The sequence below is a fragment of the Lonchura striata genome, chromosome 14 (assembly GCF_050655825.1).
Source record: "Lonchura striata isolate lonStrDom1 chromosome 14, ASM5065582v1, whole genome shotgun sequence".
Lineage (NCBI taxonomy): Eukaryota > Metazoa > Chordata > Aves > Passeriformes > Estrildidae > Lonchura > Lonchura striata.
The window spans coordinates 11,430,890-11,452,614 of NC_140716.1; the positions used below are offsets into that span (position 1 = coordinate 11,430,890).

The 21,725-nt window shown below is 38.6% G+C and overlaps 1 protein-coding gene across 2 annotated transcripts in view; it reads left to right on the forward strand.

The window, feature by feature from the left end:
• Window positions 1–21,725, forward strand: part of USP7 (ubiquitin specific peptidase 7) — a 69,991-nt gene that overhangs the window by 26,181 nt on the left and 22,085 nt on the right. The window contains exons 2-11 of one of the 2 annotated variants that reach the window (XM_021539933.4): window positions 3,609–3,713; window positions 4,103–4,135; window positions 9,386–9,584; window positions 10,958–11,096; window positions 11,791–11,879; window positions 12,596–12,704; window positions 18,385–18,515; window positions 20,871–20,925; window positions 21,418–21,498; window positions 21,595–21,685. In XM_021539933.4, the coding sequence (XP_021395608.1) occupies window positions 3,609–3,713; window positions 4,103–4,135; window positions 9,386–9,584; window positions 10,958–11,096; window positions 11,791–11,879; window positions 12,596–12,704; window positions 18,385–18,515; window positions 20,871–20,925; window positions 21,418–21,498; window positions 21,595–21,685 (1,032 nt within the window). The remainder of the gene's footprint in view (window positions 1–3,608; window positions 3,714–4,102; window positions 4,136–9,385; window positions 9,585–10,957; window positions 11,097–11,790; window positions 11,880–12,595; window positions 12,705–18,384; window positions 18,516–20,870; window positions 20,926–21,417; window positions 21,499–21,594; window positions 21,686–21,725) is intronic. The other variant, XM_021539934.4, reaches the window with a different exon arrangement.

Genomic DNA, 21,725 nt, shown 5'->3' on the forward strand with positions numbered 1-21,725 from the left:
CATCTTCCCAAACTGTGGCATCACACTTCAGTTTTGTTCCAGTTGCATATCTCAGTGTCTAGACTTATTTCAGCATTCATGATCTTTCAGTAACTAAGTGAAAGCTCTTTTTTTGTGCACAAACTCACTAATATCTGAAATGTCTCTTCTTGGAAGTTGTCTTAACCTCCAAACTCAGAGACCTCATGTAAACTCTTCAAGATGTATTTTTCATTTGTAACACAGTGCCATGGGCAGAGAGGAAAAGGTATATGAGAAATGTTTCAGAAGAAATTGTCATCGTTGTTTTTCATGTTGCCTTGCATTCCTTTTTGTAACAAAAGAATACCTACAGAGGTTTATGTGTTGCATTTTGAGGAGGTGAAAAAGAAATGCTTAACAGTCTTTCACAATGTCTACAATTTCGCTGTTTAAAGCTGTATGCATTGCATATTGCAGTAATGTATTTAAAGAGTTAAAAAATTTCCTATTCTTAAAGTCGCTTTGTTGTGATACTTCCTTAATAGATGTGGTTTATATTAACTTTCAGTTGATTCATAGACTGCATGTCAAATTTATTCCAGGGATATCATTAAAACTGGGTATTTTGATGTGGAATTGCACAGATGACATGACTGGAGTGATGTTGACACAATGTGGTTTAAGTTGCATTAAAGACAGCAGTGTATTAAGTAGCATGTTTGGTAGGAAGGTTTCCTGGCCAGTGTGGACAGGTATTTTTTCTTTTTCTTAATCCTGTAATGTATAATTTGAATAAGTATTTGGCATTGCCTCTGCTTAAGGCAAAGGAAAACATGTTTCTTAATTAAACTTTGGTATGATTTTACTATACTTTCCAATGAGCTCTTAAAGACAAGAGAGAAAAGCACAAATTACTTGTTTTCAATGCTCTACCAGAAAATGTATTTTGTTATAGTGCTTGCTAGTACATCTGTTGAAGAAGGATTGTGTTTTGTTTGTGTAAAGTATTAGTTGACCTTTTTTAGCAGTTAAAAAGTTTCATTTGTTCAGAGTAGCAAAAAACATTGAGTGGTGTTATCTGGTTTCCATATCTGAAAGCTGGATCACAAACTTTGTGTCCATCTGTGTCAGAAGAAGCAGCAGGGGCATTCATCATGGTCCATTTGTCTTATCACTAAACAGTATCTCTCAGAAGCTGTCTCCGTTTAAGTTGATTGCTGTTGCTATGATCTCTAAGTCATACTTTCAGAGAATGTAGAGCATTATCTCATAGAAATATTGTATTTTCTTAGTTAAGGGCAGTTTTTTCCCCTATGAAACATGGGGTCAATATTTAAATTCCCTGTTTAAAAGTAACTTTGGATATGCTTTTAGTAAAGAATAGAACTATTCCTCAGGTGTTTGCTTCAGTTTGTTTCCAGATATTAAGTTGCACTGATGATAACTTTAGGAAGGAAAATAATTTTTAAAAAACTTAGTATTAATTTAGTATAAACAGTTGTTACTTTTTGAGAACATGCTGTATGCTTCTCGAATGACCCAGAGGACAGCTTTCTGTTAAGATCAGCACATGCTGTTAAAAGGTTAAAAAAGCTGGGGGGAAGGCAGGATGTTGAAATTAAATTGGAGATGTTTCCTTCTCATTCTTGATTTTTGTCATTTTTCCTGCTCTTAATTGCAGGAGTTCAAACCCATAATTGCAGGAGTTTGCCCCCCCCATAATTTTGTTGTAGTAAATCTTTAACTTGCTGTTCTACTGCAGCATTGCCAGTGCCGATTGCTACCGAGGGGACCCCTGAGGCTCTACCACACCCAAGCCAATTTTCGGCAAACCTTTTTCTTACAAAGCCAAAATTTCAAGTCCTACTTGATTTTGCTTTTGTTCTAAAGCCGAGAATTTAGAAAAGTGCATGTGTTACTGCTGCGGTGTGTTTCACAGCACCCCTTTCACTGTTAGCTCAGTGAGATCTGCTGCGCCCTAATGAGTGTCCAAAAGCCGTGCGTGAGCATTAAGTTTGTGATCTAACGTAGCTCTAATCCAGGAGTAAATCTCTAACCTGAGCCGTTTCTGTCGTGCCGAGGGCAGAGGTTACTACTTGTGTGGATTTACTAGGAGAGTAAACAATCAGAATAGAAGTGCCGGGTGTGAAAGTATCTTCCCGTGCGCTGTGAATTGGAATGAGGCTGCAGAAGCATGGTGCGCTCTGAGGACAGGCAGCGCTCCGAAGCTCCTGGTGACTGAGGCCGCTGCACTTCTCCCGTGGCTTATCCTGCCTTTGGTGGGAGCTCGCTGGCTTTTAAAGGCCTCGGGAGACGATCACGCAGCGGTTCCTGTTGGCGCTTGTGTTTGTCTGTTTTGCCGAGGAGAAACTCAGCTCTCAGCTGGTGCCCAGGCTAGCTGGAGTCCTTGCGAACAGCCTGGCACCCCAGTCCCTGGGCAGCCCCGCGTGGAGCCCGGAGCCGCGGGGGAGCTGGGCGGGGCCGCTGGCGAGGGCAGCTCTGTCCAGGGTGCTGACGGGCGGGGGCACGGCCCGGCTGCTGTGCTGGAGCTGGGAGCTGCGGTGTCCCGTGGGAACGGATTCCATCCTGTGGCGCAGGTCACCCGCTTCCCCAGCAATGCACGCGGTCAGTAGCTAGTGTGTAGCTTTTGGGTATAAAACTGCTCCTGGTTACACAAATCGGTGACCTTGGGGCTTTTGAGGGGTAGTAGAATATATAAATTAATAGCATGACTTGTACAGCAATGAAAAACTCATCAGACCTTTTAAATTAGAGTGTCTTTTAAGTGGTGCTTGTCCTTGAGATGGTTGCAAGGGCTTATAGGTTTTACAGTTTGATGATACAAGCCAGTTTAGTTTATCCAAGAATATATCCACTTTCCTGGAATCATGCTGAAACTATCCACTAGCTTTTGGTGTGGAAGCAATGGAAGGGTGTGTTCAGTTGTTGGAGGAATCAGGAAGGTTCTTGTTCAATCAAAGCAATGCAATTTAGAAATAGTAGGGTTTTAGTTCATCAAGTTGTTTCATATCTCTTAGTTTAGTGGCATTTACATATGTAATGGTCCCTGGAGCAAAATTTAATGGCAGTGATGGCTAGAAATTGGAAAATGTATCTAAAATGTTCCTTAATCCTAAAAGATTTCCTTTCCAATTTTCCCCAAGATTTAAATCGTACTATTACATGTAATTAGAGGTTCAGGATTTTTCTTAAAAAAATAGTAACACTGAAGAAGTCTTAAAGTAACTTGTTAGTTTAGAAAGTCTGCTATTAGAAACTTGAACATGTGTAAAAATTTCTTGCATTCTAAGAATGCAAGAAAAAGTAAAGAAAAAGTTCTTATTTAATGCAATTTGATTATGAGATACTGATTGCAAGGCAATCTGGAAACTTAAAAGTCGGTTTATGTTCTTTGTATCTGTATTCCACATTAATGTGGACTTTTTTCTTTGTCCATAAATATTCATGTCTATGGGGAATTTTCGTTTGGCACACACCAGTACAACTGTTGAACAATAACTTAATTAAATACTATTCTGTGCAAGTGTGCACTATTCATCTGTCCCATAAACACTACTTGAGACAAAAAAATTAATTTCTGAGTATTAATTACATGTTTAATTTTTACATTCTTTTTTCTGTCTTAGCTGGAGATACAGATGATCCTCCAAGAATTACTCAAAATCCTGTCATTAATGGGAATGTAGCGATGGCTGACGGACATAACAACACTGAGGAGGACATGGAAGATGGTAAGTAAATATTTGATAAATACATGGTTGGTTTGGCTTCTTTAGTTTTATGATTTTGAGGAGAAAATAGTCCATCTCTTACCTGTGTGCTGTGATCTGCAGCTCATTAAAAATGAATCCCTCTGTACTTATGGCTGCTGGTTTTCTGTGTAGGAATCCTATTGACATAGCTGTACAATAGGATTAGACTTCTGAAGGCTTGGGATTTTTTCTTGTGCTCTTTCTAGATACTCATTTAAAAATTGCTGAAAGTGCTACTGTCCATTGTTATGTTTTGTGATACAGCCCTTTAAAGGTGCTGCAGCTGGGCTTTGCTGAATAGTAATTTTATCAGTTATGCAATTCCTTCAGGCTGTTTAGAATCCTTATCTGTCCTGCTCTCTTGTCAGGTGGCAGCTGTGATCTGGTTTTGTCTTTGTGTGGTAAGTCAGTGGTAACTATTCTGTTGATGAACATCTTTTGTTCTCAGTTCTGACAACTAATTTTACTTGCAAAAGCAAAGGGAAAATTATGTACTAATGTCCTGTTAATAAAAGGGGACATGGGTTTTTGAAGTCTTTTTCTTGGTCCATTAAATGAAAATAAAGGTGTACAGTTTGTTGCAGAAGATCAAATAATTATAACTCTGGGTATATTTAAAGAAAGGTAACTAGTTTCTAAATCTCTTATGTTTAGTGATGAACATGTGCAGTGATATTACTTTTCTTAGGAAAGGATACGGGCAGGGACTGCTCATTTTGAAGAATTAAGTAAAATTGAGTTGGGAGAAGGGAAACATCATATGAGTGGGATTTGTTCCATATTCCATGCTGTCTTGTGAGAGTATATTTAAGACTTGGCTTAAACATTTAGTTAGATTTATGAAAAAATTTTATGTGATTTTTTTTTCAGAAAAATCAGAGTTCAAAATTAAAGGTCAAAAAAGTGCTTACTTTCATGTGTTCAGAGAACATAAAATATTGATTAAAAATAATGTTCCTTGAAGAGAATAGGGTTTAAATGCATAATAAAAGCATCTCGTGGTTGAATCACCTCTCTGTCATTGGCAAAGATAAAATTTTCTATGACCAGATTCTTGCAGTGAAAGAAAAATGCAGTCTGCTTAGCCTATGAATTTTATTTGTGTGATTACCTAATCTCAGAGGGTTTTGATTTATTGCTCAGAGTCTTTTCTTATCAAAAGCTGTTATGAAAGATATTAAATGTCTGTGAGGCTGTGGTATTTAGAGGATGGCAAGAGAAGACCACATGGGTTGACACCAACTGGCTAGAACAGATCTGTTTAAGCTCTGGTTTTGATAGGGATGTTTATATGTAGAAAGACAGGTAGTGTTTGCTGTTGATACAACCAGTACATAACACATTGATGAATTAGAAAAATCATTGTCCACTAGTTGGTCTGTATATACATACTTGCACAAATTAGCCAAAATAGGGACTTAAAACTACAGGAATAGTTGATGAAAATCAGGCTATATTAGGGCTGGCAAGTAATCAGATACCCACCTCTTCATTCAGAATAACATTGACCCTTTAGCCAAAAAACTGCTTTGAACCTGTTTTGTGAATTCCCAACTGTTGACTCCTCTCAGAACTGGGTATTGAAGGTGCTGCACTAGGGGAGAAGTGTCTGAAGGCATTTGACAGAAGGTTTGTGAAAGCTTCTCATGCCTTTATGGACTTCCAGCATGGTCAGGAGCTTGGGCTCACTCTGTAGTGGGACATCCTTCAGGGATCAAGTGTGATTTTTAAGCAATACTCTTAATAGTTCCTCATCATAATATTTGAATAAGGAGTGTCTGGCTACATGTTGGTGCTGCTACAGCTGTGCATTGACACAGATAGAGAAGAGTGTTATTGCAAAATGTTAGAGTTGCAAAAATGTTCCTGAAGGCTTGCATCACATAAGTGGATGATGCTTCTTTTTCAAGTCTTGTAAATCAGATTAATTACTTGCTGTTGCATTATTTACACATCAGTGCAATTGTTCTCTTGCTGTTTGTGCTCTTTCTAACCTGGTTTGCAGTATGATGGGCATGGGTAATGGACAGCTCAGAGATTCCAAAGTGGGAGATATGGGCTTCTCAGATAAACATGCAGTCTTCCTTTGCTGTTACCCATAGAAAGGGGCATCAATCTGAGCTGATACAGAATGCATGAGGAGAATTTAGATAGCTCTTCTGTGAAATTAATGAGTTTAATGGTTCCTGTGAGAGAGGTGAACAAGAAGATGAAAGGTTGATGCTTCCAGCTGGATCATAGAAATCAGCTTTCTGGTGATTCTCTGAGTTCAAGAAACTTTTGAGCTGATTTTGTTCTTCCAGCTTACCACATAAAGAAATGACTGATAAGATTGGGGAAAAAAAATGCAGCTCTCATCCCCTTTGCTAGGCAACAGGCTGCAGGCATTGTGAGGCACAGGGAATGGGAGCAGCAGTGGACCACCAGCAGGACTTTCAGATAAGGCTGTGTTCTCTCAAGTGCTGTGACCAGTACCTGTTGCTGCTCTCTGTGAAGTCTTAGCAATTAAAAAGAATCAGCTGAAGGACTGTACTGTGCTTTGTATGGACTTAAATGAACCAGACTGTAAAAGCTGGAATAGCAGCCTCTGCAAATAAAGTAAAAAATAATAAAAATAAGACTCTGATCAAAACTTGTTTGCAAGTGCATCAGTATTCAAAGCAACACATAGAGTAAATTCTCTTAGAAGTTAAAGTTCAAACAGAAGGTCCCTAGCTGAACATAAAATCACAGTTTTGCCATTACCTCCTGAAGTCTCATTTCTGTGAAGAATTGCAGAGGCAAGAGGACTTTCAGAAGCATCAGTCTTAGCCATGTGCTGGTATTGCATGCTGTATTTGGATCATTATTAAAATATTCATAGAATATTCAGCCAGTTTCTCCATTAATAATTCAAGTTCAGAATATTTTAATAACTCCAGTGCACTTTCAAGGTAGCAACATTTACTAAGAGAATAAAGAAAACTGCTTTGCCCAAAAGTATCAACATTTAAATATGTGTTTCAGCCTTAAAATGGATCCTATTCAGTATTTGGATCTCTTATTTGGAGGATCTTTCTTCTGTGAAGATGCTGAATGTGACATTCATCACATCAATGAAAACATGTTTTCCACATAGCAAAGACAGTCCATTGCATATAATTTCTCCAAGTATTTGTCAGCTGGATCAGTCCTTTTGACCTTGTGTTCGATTTGTAGTTCTGGGATTTATAAAAGTCTCACTTCCCAGTCACTACTAAATTATCCTGCTGCCAGTTGCAGTCTTTAACTGGCATCTGGAGGAGATGTTCATGATGGCAAAAAAAGGCTTTATTTATTGATATACTCAAAATAATTTTCACGTTTGCTATGTAAACTTCTTTTTCTAATAAAATTCACCCTTTAATCCATTATACTTCCTAAGAAAAAATAGGCTTACTGGAAGGAAAGGAAAGTTGTTATTCTTAAAGAAACTTCTATTTTAGGGTTGACCTGTGTTACAAGGCTGCATTTTTATGGAGCAGTTACTAGTACTTGCTCAAATATTTTACAGATAAGAGTTCCCATTCCCTGGTGAGTTCTCATGCACAGGCTTTCCTGAAAACAAATCATGAAATACAGGCAACCTTTCTCTGAAGCATCTGCAGATGCTGCGTGGGCTGCATTTTTTAGCTGACACTGTAGCAGCACTGCTGCATCCTTGCGCTGAAGTGCTTTGAAAGCTGCATCAAAGGAGGCAGAATGCAAACTTGGCTCATTTTTTGGAAGCTCAAACTGAGCCCAGAAGTACTGATATCATGATTGTGAGTAGGGAGGTGGCCTCAAGTTGGTTTGCGATACACGTGTGATACAAGACTGATTTTAAATTGTTAAGTGTGTTACAGATTTGTTTTATTCTGGCTGCAAATCAAGTTAGAGCACCTCTGTCTCCAGCCTGTCAGGTTCTTGGGTGTAGAAGATCAGCTCTTCACTCTGTCAACAGGCAGTGAGTAGTGAAACTGGGAAGAGTGCATTTTTAAAGTAGGTGCCAGACTGCTAGTTAGCTGCACTTCCAGGCAGGGAAAAAGGAGAAAGTAATCCTTTGAATTGGAAGCTGACAGCACAGGGCAACACGAAGGTCTTTGCAGGAGTGGAGGGGACAGGAAGCAGATTTGGGCTGTAGTACCTTCAAGAGATAATTGGAATGCTTAGGGCTGTCAGAGCATACACAAAAAAATACTCTATTGCAGTTCGGGGGTAGGACAACTGCTTCACAAGGGAAAAGAATGAAATCTGTCATAGCTGTCTGGCAGTTGTGGCTAAAACTTGGTAATTTGCTGTATGAAATGTATAATTTTTACCCTGTTGCATGTTGTAATCAAGTGTTCCATTTTTTTAAGTAAGGGAGCAATCAGGACTCACCTGTGTTTTGGAAAAATGATTCAGTACTGTGTCTGGTGCTGTGCCAAGCTGAGTAAATGACTGCTGTCTGTGTATGGCAGGAACACATTTGTTGAACTGTGTGCCTTGTCACAGTTCACACTCTTGACTTCTGGCTCAGTGGTGTTGTCCCTCAGTGCTCTTTGATTTGGGGTGTCACTGCATGTGTGACACACCTCCAGTTGTGCATCCCCCGTGGGTGCAGTGGGAGCAGCAGGGTGACAGTGGGTGCTGCCTGCTGCCCTGCGTGCTAGTCCAACCTCCTTAGAGCCAGCAGGATTCCATGTGACACCAGTGTCAGACTGGAGTCATGGTGGGAGTGTCTTGTGTGTCCCAGGGAGTGTCTTGTGCATCCCTGGCCTGTCGAGTTGTTGGGATAAGTTGCAGGTTTTCTCTCCCTGAGTGCAATATGAGGCATGTCACAGTAAAGAGAGCCTGGCCTTGTGCCTTGCTGAAGCTGTCACAGTCTCCAGCACCCTGTTATAGCTGTGTACTGCAGAAGCAGAGCAGATTGTGGTAGGTGAAGAACTGGGTATGTGGGAAGAAGGCAAAATTACTTCAATTGTGTGTGTCAAAATAAGCTCTTTGAAAAAAAAAAAAATAGTCTCATTTAATTAAGTCCTAGACCACTAAAAATCTCTAAAGTCTTCGTGTGGCACAAAGAAAAGAGGATCCTACTCTTGAGCTGATTTTCAGCAAACTAATACGATTTTACAAAAATCCAACAACTAACCTATGGCATTCATCTGTTTTAAAATATACTATTGCAAGCCAAAACCAACTAAATGGTGACATGATATCAACAGGGCATTTGAACAGATTGTGAAATTCCGTTGTGCATATGGGTTCACGCAGGGAAGTGACTTAAACTGGGCTGTGGAGATGCTACACAACAAGAAGAGTTAGAGTGGGCTGTGATTTAGTTGTAGAACATTTGATGTGTCTGTCTCGCTGCACCTGCTGCTTTAGAAGAAGCTGGAGTGGTAACAAATCCTAAAGTAGCATTTAAGGAAATGGTGTACAAAAGGAATTTGTCTTGCAGCACTATGTTTGCCTGGATGGAGTTGTGGTGTTTTTCAAAATGAAAAAAATGAAGACGTCAGTAATTAAGTAGTTCACTGTCCCTCTGGGATGGGGATGTTTTTGTTGCTTCCAGTATACCACTTCATGAAACATGCTCATGTTACATGATGTTGGTCATTTTGGAGTGAAGAATGTGAGGTGTTTCAAGCAGTGGTATGTGTGTGTTACAGATACAAGTTGGCGATCAGAAGCAACATTTCAGTTTACAGTGGAACGCTTCAACAGGTTGAGTGAGTCAGTGCTCAGCCCTCCCTGCTTCGTTCGGAATTTGCCATGGAAGATCATGGTAATGCCACGACTCTACCCGGACAGACCACACCAAAAAAGTGTAGGATTCTTCCTTCAGTGCAATGCTGAATCGGATTCCACGTAAGGCCCTTTTAATTATTGTACAAGTCCTCACTTGATACTGGTTAATCTATTGCAAGAAATACAAACATCTACAAAAAAATCCCTTACTTTCTGCAAGAGGAAAGAATTTTTGCAAGGGTTTGAGTGCCCTTTACCACCCCCCACCTTTCTAATCTCAAAGCATAAGAATAATCCCCTCTTTAGGATGAGCTAAAATCAACTTGTGTGACTAGAAGTTTGCAGTAGAATTTAGATATATGCTTGCTGAAGGAGAAGCCCTTGACTGACAGGTTTCTTGGCATGGAAAACATTCTGGGTTTATTTCAAATGAAAATGGAGCTTCTCTAACCATGCCAAGCTATAAATGCTGCCCTGTGAAGCATGTGAACAGGTAACTGCTACCAGTGCAGTCAGAGCAGGGCATGAGTCCTCTCAAGTGGAGTTCATCACTCATCCAGAAGGATCTGAACACGTGTGTGTTCTTGGCTTCCTGCATGCAAATGAACATTGACTACCTTTGATCACTTTTGTAAGTAATAGAAAAATTTAAAAATATAACTACAGATTCCTGGGGCATTCCTGTAGCTTATTGAGGAAGATTGCAGACCTCTCAGGTGTCCTTTCCAATAGGGGGTAACTCCATTCAGTCACTAAATCTCACAAAGCTTGTTGTTGTCTCTGAATAATAAATTGCCCTTCTTCATCGTTTTTAGAATTTAGACGTGAGTGCTCAGGGCAGAATGTAAAGAAAACGTTGTAAGCGTATTAACAGGTCACAGGAGATGTGGTTCACATCCAAGCATTTACAGAAAAAGGGTGATCAGGAGTACCAAGGTGCAGCTGGTGGAGCAGAGCAAGCAGTGCTGCTGCAGGAGGCAGTGACAGGGCCTTGGCCGAGCTGTGTCCGGACTGATTGCCTTGCACAAGTAGGGTGGTTTTGGACACCACTGGTCATGAAGTGCTGCTGAGACAATTAGTGTTGGGGAGTTTATCTTGTGGGAGGGAGAGTAGAAGCTTCTCATCCTTTGTTTACCAAAGGCTGAGACCTCCCACTCTGTAGGCACCAAGAGCACTTGAAGCTGGCCCTGCATGCAGTGAGGCAGATCAGAGCTAACTCACCTGGGGGAGCCGTCAGCTTCTTAAACCAACCTGCAATTCACTGACACACTTTCTTGTCAACACTGTTGCCAGAAGAAAATCTCCATTCCAGGTTCATCATGTGGCTTCAGAAAGCCCCAGAGGTTCATGCCCTCAATAACAATTAACATCTAATAAGGAAAAAAAGTTGGATGTGTGAAAGTAATGTACCAAAAAAGCCTAACAAAAATTATGTAATGGCTATAAAAAGCATAGTTTTGAAAGAGTTTAAAATGTTTCCTCTGTATTTGTAGGTCATGGTCCTGTCATGCACAAGCAGTTCTCAAGATAATAAACTACAAGGATGATGAAAAATCATTCAGTCGTCGTATTAGTCACTTGTTCTTTCATAAGGAGAATGACTGGGGCTTTTCTAACTTCATGGCCTGGAGTGTAAGTAATTGGACATGTATTAATCTATTGCTAGGTAGGAGCAGTTTTATACCTGTACTGCTGCATACTGAGATGCAAAGGGTTTTTTTCCCAAAGCTGTTATTTTTTTTTTTTATCTTTGCTGTAGATTTATTTTCAATTTCTTACTCTATTAATTTGATTTCTGCAGAGTGCTTTTACTTATGTTGTAATTTAAATATTCCCTCATTATTATTTTCTGCTTGAGTGCTTGTGTTTTATCACTAAGTGACATTCTGACATTCTGAAGCAACATAAATTTGCTTGCATTTCAACATGTTCTTTGTGTATATGTACATGTATATCTAATGCCCTAATAATACTACTAAGGTTTCTCTTGAATTGTGAGAGCTTTTAAGGCATTTGCAAAGGTTTTGCAATATTGTCCAGAAGAAGCAGAACATTTGATTACTGACTCTTACATCATTGAAAACAGAAAAATTACTGTAAAATCTTATAAGGCAGGAACAAGTTTCCTGCATTGATTCACTAAAAATAATTAAGATCTAGTAAGCTGAAAAACAACTGCTTTGGTGTTCTTCAGTTTTTCTTCTTCAGTTTGTTACTACTGATAGCTCAGGCTTGGAAATTAGAAAGTGATGTCTAACTGGATGCTTCACTGCAGTCATGTTTCATGTTCCACTTTTCATGTCCCTGTGTCTTTCATGTTTTACAGGAAGTTACTGATCCTGAAAAAGGCTTTATAGAAGAGGACAAAGTTACTTTTGAAGTCTATGTTCAGGCAGATGCTCCACATGGAGTAGCGTAAGTTATTTGATTAAAAACAAAGCAATGTTAAAAATTCTTAATTCTAGTATTATTATGTTGCTTGTGGTCATTCAAGTATTCTGTGCTATTGTCATTTGTAGCTTCCATTAGACATTCTCACTTTGTCACTACTAGTTGATGAATTCTCACATGGCAATAATTTCATAGTCACATAGAGATTTTGTATAGCTTAAATTTCTGTTTGTGTCAGTCACCAAAATGCTGTGGAGCCTCAGCTTCTATGTGAGTTGGTTTGTGATTTAACACCTCTGCAGTTCTGGCCTGAGCATTTGTGGTGTGGGAGCTGATGGGGTTTCAGGTGCAGCCAAGTGGCTTTGCTGTCTAACTCACCTTGGTTTACAGTTGTCAAACTGATTCATCTCATTTGTTCTCCTTCATGGCACTTGTAAACAATGGGATTGTACAGAGGTGCAGACTTGCCCTTAAAAGTACAGTTCTGAGCTCTAGGTCACTCTCCAGGACATCATTTTTCTGCCATATAGAATATATTTTAAAGAAAGAAGTAATAAAATCACTAAGCATCTAATTGCAAAGACTGTTGTTACTGGCAGCAGCAGTGAAGTGGAGTTTATTTGAATGTTCAGTAGCAGTGGAGAGTAGCTGATACCTACCTGCAGCACTACCTCAGAACAAACACTCTTTATTACTGGAATACAGAATTTCCTTGTTTTTAACCACAAACTATTTTCTAGGTGGGATTCAAAGAAGCACACAGGATATGTTGGCTTAAAGAACCAGGGAGCAACTTGTTACATGAACAGTTTGTTACAGACTTTATTTTTCACAAATCAGCTACGAAAGGTAAGTAATACATGAAAGGACATGAAATTATAACACTGGTTGTTTTAATTAGCATTTATAATGCTTCAGACCAGACCTGTGTGATGCTTTTGCCTCCTTTATCCTTTCAGAGGATTCGTGGCTTACATGGTGATGCATGTCTTGCTGCAGGCAGAGTACAGGAAGCTCCCTTTTGTAGTTTGTGCAACACAAGCTTTTGTCTTCTGTGGAAGCAGGCAGAGCACCTGAAGAAGACCTGAGCTTAGGGGGTGTTTCTTTGTATTATATGTTAATATTGCTAGGAATTGCTGGGGATAGGGAAAGCAGTTTAATCTTGCAGATAAAAGATGGAAGCCATTTCCCTTTTCTGAAATAGGTAAAATGGGGAATTATGGCTTCTCAGCCCATAAACAATGCACAAAGATACATATTTGCTCCATCTTGAAATTGCTATTATGCAGCAGAATTTTTTTGTTACTATGATTGTCTTTCTGTAGTGATAGAAAGCATTGTACTTTCAGCAATTTTCAATAATAATTTTATATTTACTTTAGTAGTATTTTTGTTTACTGTAGATGTTAATTATTTTCTGGAAAGAACTTCTTTAAATACCTTTTAAATAAATATCTAATCTAAAGCCAGGATAAAATACACTAGATAATGTGTAATTTTAAAACGGTGGAGTACCCTTACTGGAATTAAAAATATCTAGTCATCACTTCTGTTTATTGGCTATTTAGAAGAGGGGATGTACTTGGAGAAAAAAACAACTTGGCAGTATTCAGTGTATTGGAGTTTCCTATTGATGCTAATTCATCCTTCTGTGCATTTCTTCACTTACTGTCTGTCTCTTAGTGAGAATGAACTGTTCTAACTTGGACTTTCTCTTATGTAGGCTAGTTGCAGTTCAGTTAAGCTTTCTTTTCCCTTTTTGATGTACCTGCTTTCCGCTGTTTCTAATTTCCCACCATCTTATTTTTTATATCCCTGTTGTGTCCCAGTTGGCATTTATTTCTTTTTTTCTCTTTGCAATGCTGTTTACTCTGAAGCACTGCAAAAAAAAAAAAAAAAGGGAAAAAATAATATGCCTTAAACTCCAATAGAATGTAACTGAGGTGTTCCCAATGCTATGGACAGCAGATAAATACTTGACTTGTTTTACATGATGCACCTATTTCTTTTTTTTGCCGGAGGTATAATTTACTCATTCAGTTTATCACTCATTATAATGCCTGTTTTTTTTGCTCAGCACTCAATGTTTGTGCATTTTATTCTTTTGGACAACTCACTTTGCTCTTGAGAGAAAAAAAGTGGTTTTGTAATAGTTTCATCTAATGCAGTTGAGTAGTTTGTTCAAGACTGTCTTGTAGTCACTAAACCAGTATGTAACATGAAGTAGTGAAGAAGAAAAACTTTTTGTAATACAGATTGGTTTCAACTGAACTAATTTTACCAGGCATTCCCCTGCACTTCTTCTCCAGCCCCAAAATAAAAGCAACTTTTAGCATCTCTTTAAAGCTGGCTAGTCACCATGTGAGAAAACTTCATTTACTAGAGTTGGTAGCTGCAGCTTCCTTTATTCTTAATTGTTCCAGGACATCAGCTGGAATGCTCAATTCCTTGCTCATTCCTCAGGCTTTCAGAGTCCCTCCAAACAGAGCAGATGACAGTGGCAGTTTTAGACAGCTTTAGCACTTATCTGCCATTGGTACAGATCAGGAATAATCAGTTGTTTCTTTGTCTGAAAAAAGTATTCTTTACATTTTTGTTTTCACTTTGACCAAACTTGTTCCTCTTAAACCAAAGTAAAATAAAACAAAACGTGCAGTATCCTTGGGTTGCTTTTCACAATTTCCATAATTTCAGTGAATCCCCCTTCCTTGGAAGAAAAAATTATTTCTGTTGCTGTTACTTGGAGCTTTGTTCACAGAGAAGCTGCTGTCAGGAGCAGAGCTGGGGAAGCAATGAACAATAGCAAAGGCAGGCACGTACCTATGGCAAGTCAGGCCCTGGGGAAGCGTGGGTGAGGATTGATGGAGAGGTCCTTTCTTTTCTGCTCTGCTTCCACATAGCACATGGGAGGCTCTGGGTGTTGGAAATGAGACCTCCCTTTTAAGCAACAAGAGGTGGCTTCAGTGGTAGGGAATAAAGAAAGGAACTTTCATATCAGAGCATATTGATATTTGTTGTTTGGGACTGATAAATGTGTGGTTAACCACAGTCCAGTGGGCAAGGGACAGCGGTGACTTCCCAGAGGGGTCCAGCTCTGAGCCTGGGCTCTGTTACCTGAGCTGTCCCTTTAGTGCCTCCAGTGCTTGTGCTGCATTCAGTCCATTTTGGAGCTGTTTGCTGCTTCCCTTGTAAAAGTCCCTACAACTCATGAGAACATTACAGAATGTTTATATAAATACATTAAAATAGTAAATGCTGGTCCATTTCTCCCTGATCTGGCTCTTCTCAAGTTATCCAGTGTATTTTACCTGACCTTGGAATTCCATGCACAGCATTTATTTTCTTTAAGTAATTCATGCTTTTAAGCAATGTGTTCAAAGTTACCTGTAGCATTCTATTATTATATAAATATCTAAAATTTTTCTCATATCTCTCAATATGCCTATACATGTCCCTATCCCTCTTTAGTATTCATTTCCTGAGGGAACATCTCAGGTGTTAAATAATAGACCTTGCTTTTTTACATGGATCAGAATGCCTCACTCCTTTTTCATGAGGTCAAGATTTCAGAATCTGGGAGGGTAAGGCAAAAAAAAATAAATGTTTGAAGAGGATAATATTTAAAAAGCGGTAGTGTGGAGAAACACTTAAACTTAGAGAAAGCTCCAATATTACCTAAATAGAGAAACAGAATGAAGAGCCAAGAAAGGCTGTGTTAAATGTCTGCTTTGTCATAACATAGGTAGAATTTCCAAAGAAATAAAACTGGTGTTTTTATTCAATGACAGCTGGAATGTAGTAATTATAAGTAAATTGTAAATTATTATTTAATTATTACTTGAGAGAGATATAGGAAGGGAATTAATTGTCTGGATGGTATATGAGAAAAACACTTGTAAAAATGGGAACTAAAGGCAAATGATTTTATTTTGATTAATTATCAAAGTATTCTGAATTCTATTTTATGCATTTTTGAAGGAAGAGTCAATCACAAGATTGATTTTTAGCCTGTTGTAGGTTTAGCATTTTAGTATTTTTTTAATATATCAGCATTGTAAAGAAATGACTATATTTGCATTTTTTATTGACTTGATTTTCATGCCTTGTTTCTATTTATTTAAATATAGCAAGTATCTATATATTTGTTTTTTTAAAAAAGCCTTTATAAAATGCTCAAAAAAGTTAATAGGGGCTGATGATAGAGTTTTGGAAGATTTGAGACCTGATCATTGAACTACTTCTGTTTGTACATGAAGCTAGTGACACCCACTCTTAAAAAGGCTCATAAACCAGGTACAGGAAGAGGTTTAAAACTGCCTCTTCAATTTGCTGACTTGTTCTGGTGTGGATATTTTAAAGAAAGAAATAACTTTTGCTTGTGAAATCAAAGGTTTAACTAATATATAGTAATATTTAAGGTTTGCCTGGATCGATCTGGTTAACTGGGATTCTGCATTTGGATGATAAAAATTAAGCAGATGGAAATTATTTACTTTATTAGCTTATTTGAATTGTTCTGAAATTGAGTGTTCTGCTTTTAGGAAGTAAATTTTCATAATCAGGGTGGTACAGCTTTACATTAGGATGTATGGAGAGGTGGTGGGATCACCATTCCTGGAGATGCTCAGAACTTAACTGGATCTGTTCCTGAGCAACTGGACCTGTAGGCAGAAACAGATCAGAACCTACAGAGTTCTCTTCCAGACTGCATCACTCGAAACTCTTGAAGACACATTAAAAAAGTTGAAAGTTTATTGAGTTTCAACAGTTAAAATCTGTTGGCAGTGATAAAATTTAAGATGCAGTTTTCTTCCATTTATAAAATTTATAAAAGCAGTTTAAGCAAATCTCAAAATGAAGCAAAAAGAAAACTTTTTTTTTGTTGCCATTAGGTTGTTGTTGGGCTATCGTTCTTAAAATTACCCCTTCAGAAGGAAGTTGATAAATTTCAGTGAATTTTTATTAATGCTTCCTTTTAATATGTGTAAGTACTACTAACGGAGTACCTTGCAACTGAGGGTAAATAAAATTTGGAAGTTACTTGTGTTCATGATTCTGTTTTAGGTCATCTCTATTAACTGGTAACTTCTGAAAATTAAAAATCTTAAAGGTACAGTCATGTGAATTACCATATTAGTTTACAATTGCATAATTAAGCATTGCTTTTCTGTCACAAGGGATTTGCTTTCTTAATGAAATTGTTTCTCTTATCTCATCTTACTGTAGCTATTCTGATGATATTCCTTATTCTTTGAAGTATTTCTGTTGCTGTACTTTTGGAAAATATAGTTGATCCTCAGAACTGGAATAGAAAACTGACCTGTCAACATTTTAGGCACTTCTTTTGTTGTTTTTCTCTCTTATTTTGTCTTTTGCCACATGATGGTATAGTTTTTGTGTCAGTGTTGCCTTACCGTGGTGCGTGCCCCGTGTGGCTGCCAGCCCTGTGTGCTGAGCTGTCCTGCAGCAGTGCCAGGCTTTGCCCAGCGTCCCCAGCTGCCTGCAGGCAGTGCTCCCCTTGCTGTGTGGGGGGGCTGGAGCCCGGGGTAAGCCAGATGTGCTGCACACCTCAGGAATTCTGGCTAATGCACAGACTGAGGGAGAGGCACTGAGCTCACCCAGTTCAGCACTTCACTCACTGAAGTGGATCATTCCCTGTTGTTTCATAGGCAAAAATTCAGATGGCAATTTCTCTGTTTTTAGCAGGGTATTTTCTCATATGCTACTTCATATTGGAGTTTTTTTTTTTAGTTTCATTTGTTGCCTAATCTCCTTCCAGGGCTGTCTGTTCCTTTTTATATTTATGCTTCTCAAATGAACATCTCCCTTTTGTTTGCTCTTCCTTTCCCCTAGATGTATTGATGTACACTTTTTAAAATGTAAATCTCATCTCAGTGACTACTGAACTCTCCTAATCCCTGTTTGGTCTATTTGTGTAATTTCTTTGTTCCCAATCCTTCCCAGATCAGTATGATCAGTGAATTGAATTGTTAAGATGTTTATTTGCTGGACAGCGATGATGCTAAGTAGGAATGAATGAATCAGGGACTCTCAGAGCTTCCTCTGCCTTCTTTCTCCATGTGGGCTATTTCTGGTTTTGTTCACTTGTTGCCCTTTATAGTTTCATGTGGTTGCTTTTTCACAAAACCATTTATTTTCAAGTCTGTAGTATTGACTGCTGTATCTGGTCCTACTGTGATGATTGCCCAGGCATACCAGACATGAGAAGGTATTTGAAGGTGTTAAATGCTTTAGTGCATTTACTCTTCTAGGCTGGAATAAGGGAACTATTTAGATAAAATAACCATGAATGGAATCTGTTGTTCACATTTTTCTAACCACTGTGCTTTAAGGAGAGTTGCTCCAGACAATTAATGTTTTTACACTACAGTGCAAGATTTTTTTCAGACTTTTTTGAAGTGTTGATTAAATTGAGGTCTATGAAGGAAGTCACTGAAGAGGAAAGAATGGACTAAACAGGATGAGCAATAAACTTTTCTGATACTAATTGAACTAAATGCTTTTTCAGGCTGTGTACATGATGCCCACAGAAGGAGATGATTCATCCAAAAGTGTTCCTTTAGCATTGCAAAGAGTGTTTTATGAGCTGCAACATAGTGACAAGCCAGTTGGAACTAAAAAGTTAACAAAATCATTTGGGTAAGTTTCAGAAACTTGGACTGTTTATTGGACTAAGGCTTCATAAAGCTTTTCTTTTAAAATATTCTATTTTAATAAGGTGACTTTTAGAGAGGTGCAGAGAAGTGTTAATGTATCATGGTGTTAATTTTCTGTAGTCTACTTGCATAGGGTTTTATTTGTAGCCAGTACTAAAGACAGCTGATCCAAAAGTCAGATTTTTTGGGAAGAGGAATGGTACAGAAACAGAGCTATTAAAAGCGGGGTTTTCATTTACCTGAACATTGTGTGATGCATTTGACTTAAGTAAAATTCAGAACAAAATAGTCTTGAAACATTGCAGTTCATGTATTGTTAATGTCTTTAAAAAAATGGAATCTGTTTTAGATTTTGTGCAACAGCAGTAATTCTCATGTCCGTGTTGTTGACCATTGATGGCTACTGTAACACTTTCCTACAACATACTGAAGACACAAGTTAGGACAGAAAGATTAGCCTTAGTATAACCTTTACAAGTCTTTTCTTTGCCTATCTTGTGAGGAGTAGGATTTCAATAAAATCCATTCTAAAATACTTTATTTCGTATTACTTTGTCTCATTGTATTTATAGGCTAGTCTTGTAGTAATACTGAAAAGCCGTGTTTTATTTCAAAGCACATTAGGAACACATCTTTTTCAAAACACATTTTGTATCATCTTTTTCATGCAATTTCCTTGTGTTCATCCTGCATCTGCTGCTACAGCCTGTAATCATGCTCTGTCCTAAAACCTTTGCAACCTTGACTCTCCCCCTTTAGGGGAATCTTAAAAGGAAATCAGCAGCCTCAGTGTTGTCTGTTTATCTGGCCATACTCTCTTCCTAGTAGCACACTGTATATTTGGTGTATCAGTGCTCCTGCTGTCCTGTTACAGGACAGGACTTGGTGATAGAGTAAATATTTAATCTCAAGATCCTAATTGTGTCATTTTCAGTAGCTTGATGAGGCTTTTCCCAAGGGAATTCCCAAGGGAAAGCATTGCAGATGCTTAATTTTGTATCCAACAGCAGGGTTTTAAAAATGTGTTCATGCCTGCTTCTGTTCTTGGAAAAGAATTTTAGAATGTGTTTGAAGGTCTAGGTTTTCCCCTTCCTTCATCATTGAATCAGAGAGGGGTTTTTGGCCTTGTGAGCCTCAGGTGTTTGGGTATTACTAGGGTATTCCTTTTTACTGAGTGTTGTGAATTTCTAGGTTTGACTTCTTGATGCTATGTCTGAAGGAGGCCTTCTTTATCCTAATTTTAGTGTGTGACCTTTTTCTTGGGTTTGTTCTATGAGCTGGTTAGTGTTTAAAGCCTAGAGAGTCAGAGCATTATTATCTATTCTTAATTATCTGACAGGTCACTCGATTCAGCTTGTTTAAATGTGGACCCCACACAGGTGTTGGCACACTTTGGAGATTAGTTTGGTGCTGTGTGACAGTGGGGGTGAGTCACTGAGAAGAGAGTGGGAGGGAGGATAAAGTCAGCACTGCTCCTGATCACCCTGCTGCTGGTTCCAGGGCCAGGGTGGAACATCAAACTGAAGCTGGAGCCTACAGTCAGCAGAGTTTATAAAATTGGGAGTGGTGGCTGCTGCAGAAAAAGTTGTCAGATACTTAGAACTTAAAAAGCTTTCTTGAGTTGAAGTTACAGTTCTCACCAGTGTATTTAATGCTGGAACTAGAAACACTTAATGCTTCTTGTTTTATTGAAGGCAGGAGTGCTGAACACCCTTGTTGCAGTGTGCCATGCTGGCTGGGAGGCATTTAGATCCTGCTTTCACACCGTGTGTTTGTACAGTTCAGAAAGCTGAATACCTCCTCGGAGTAGCTGCATGCCCAGGATTAACTGTTTAGATGAGCACAAAGGAGCCAGTCTTTCCTATAAATCCATTTGCTTCCTTTCCTGTGCTGAAATAATCCCTGAACACCACTTGACTGCACCTGAAGGGCCCTCAGAAGAGAGGCAGCTGGAAACCTGCTGTGGAAACTGATGGCATTGAATTGCTCCTAAGCCTTTATTTAAGAGTTTTTTTTGCCATGAACTGAGACTGGGTTGTAGGCTGGAAGAGCAACAGCCTGCCTGTGGCCTCCTTAGCTGGTTCTGGGTGCCTTTACTGTCCTTGCCCCAATCCCACACAGGAGAAATGAGGTGGGCACAGAACAGCTCCCAAAATCTCTCACAAATTCACTGCCCCTTCTTCCTACACAGCTAGAGAACCTGTGCATCAGCTAGTCTCAAACCTCAGTCTGTACAGCTTGTTGTGTATTACATTCTTGATCTGCAAAGAAACCAAAAAATGTCTTCTGAGCTGTTTTTTTCCTAATTAGTAATTTTTTATTTATTTGCCTTACAAAGGTGGGAAACTTTAGACAGCTTCATGCAACATGATGTCCAGGAATTATGTCGAGTGGTATGTTGACACTATTTCTTGCTGGTCTGTGATGTATAAATTTCTCTTGATATTGTGTGTATATAATAGTTTAGGAACTATTAGAGTAATAGTGGTCCTGATTAAATTAGGTCTCAAAGGCAGAGTTTTGCCTTGGTTTCTCTTAAAGAATGGGATTTCTTGTGGGTGAGGAATTTGTAAAGAGTAGGGGAGCTTGAAAGTTGCTGGCACATGTGCTAGTGGTACTTCTATAGCCATGGAGAGAAATGCAGTTTTGAAGATGAAATGCATTGTTATATCTGTGGGGGTTTCCAGACTCAAAGGAATGGAGTAGCCCTCCGTTTAGGGGAACAAGGAGGATTTAAAGGACTAGAAAGGAGATGGCAGTACAAATACACATTTCATTTTTGTCCAAGTGTCCTAGCATCTAATCAGTTAAGTAGTCGTGTGTGTGTGATAAATAAACTTAAAAACTACAAGTTTATCTTGTGTAAAAACTGATTTTTCTTTCAGCTGCTTGATAATGTGGAAAATAAAATGAAAGGCACATGTGTAGAAGGCACTATTCCTAAGTTGTTCAGAGGGAAGATGGTGGTATGTATTTTATACATTTCTCAAAAATAATTTAAATTAGCTCTCATTTTACTTTTATGAAATTGAACTTCTTTGTTGATTTGGTTTTCTTCCCAGTCTTATATCCAATGCAAGCATGTAGACTACCGATCTGAACGAATAGAAGATTATTATGACATCCAGCTAAGTATAAAGGGAAAGAAAAATAGTAAGTGATACATTGTGATATGCACCCATCCAGTACTTCA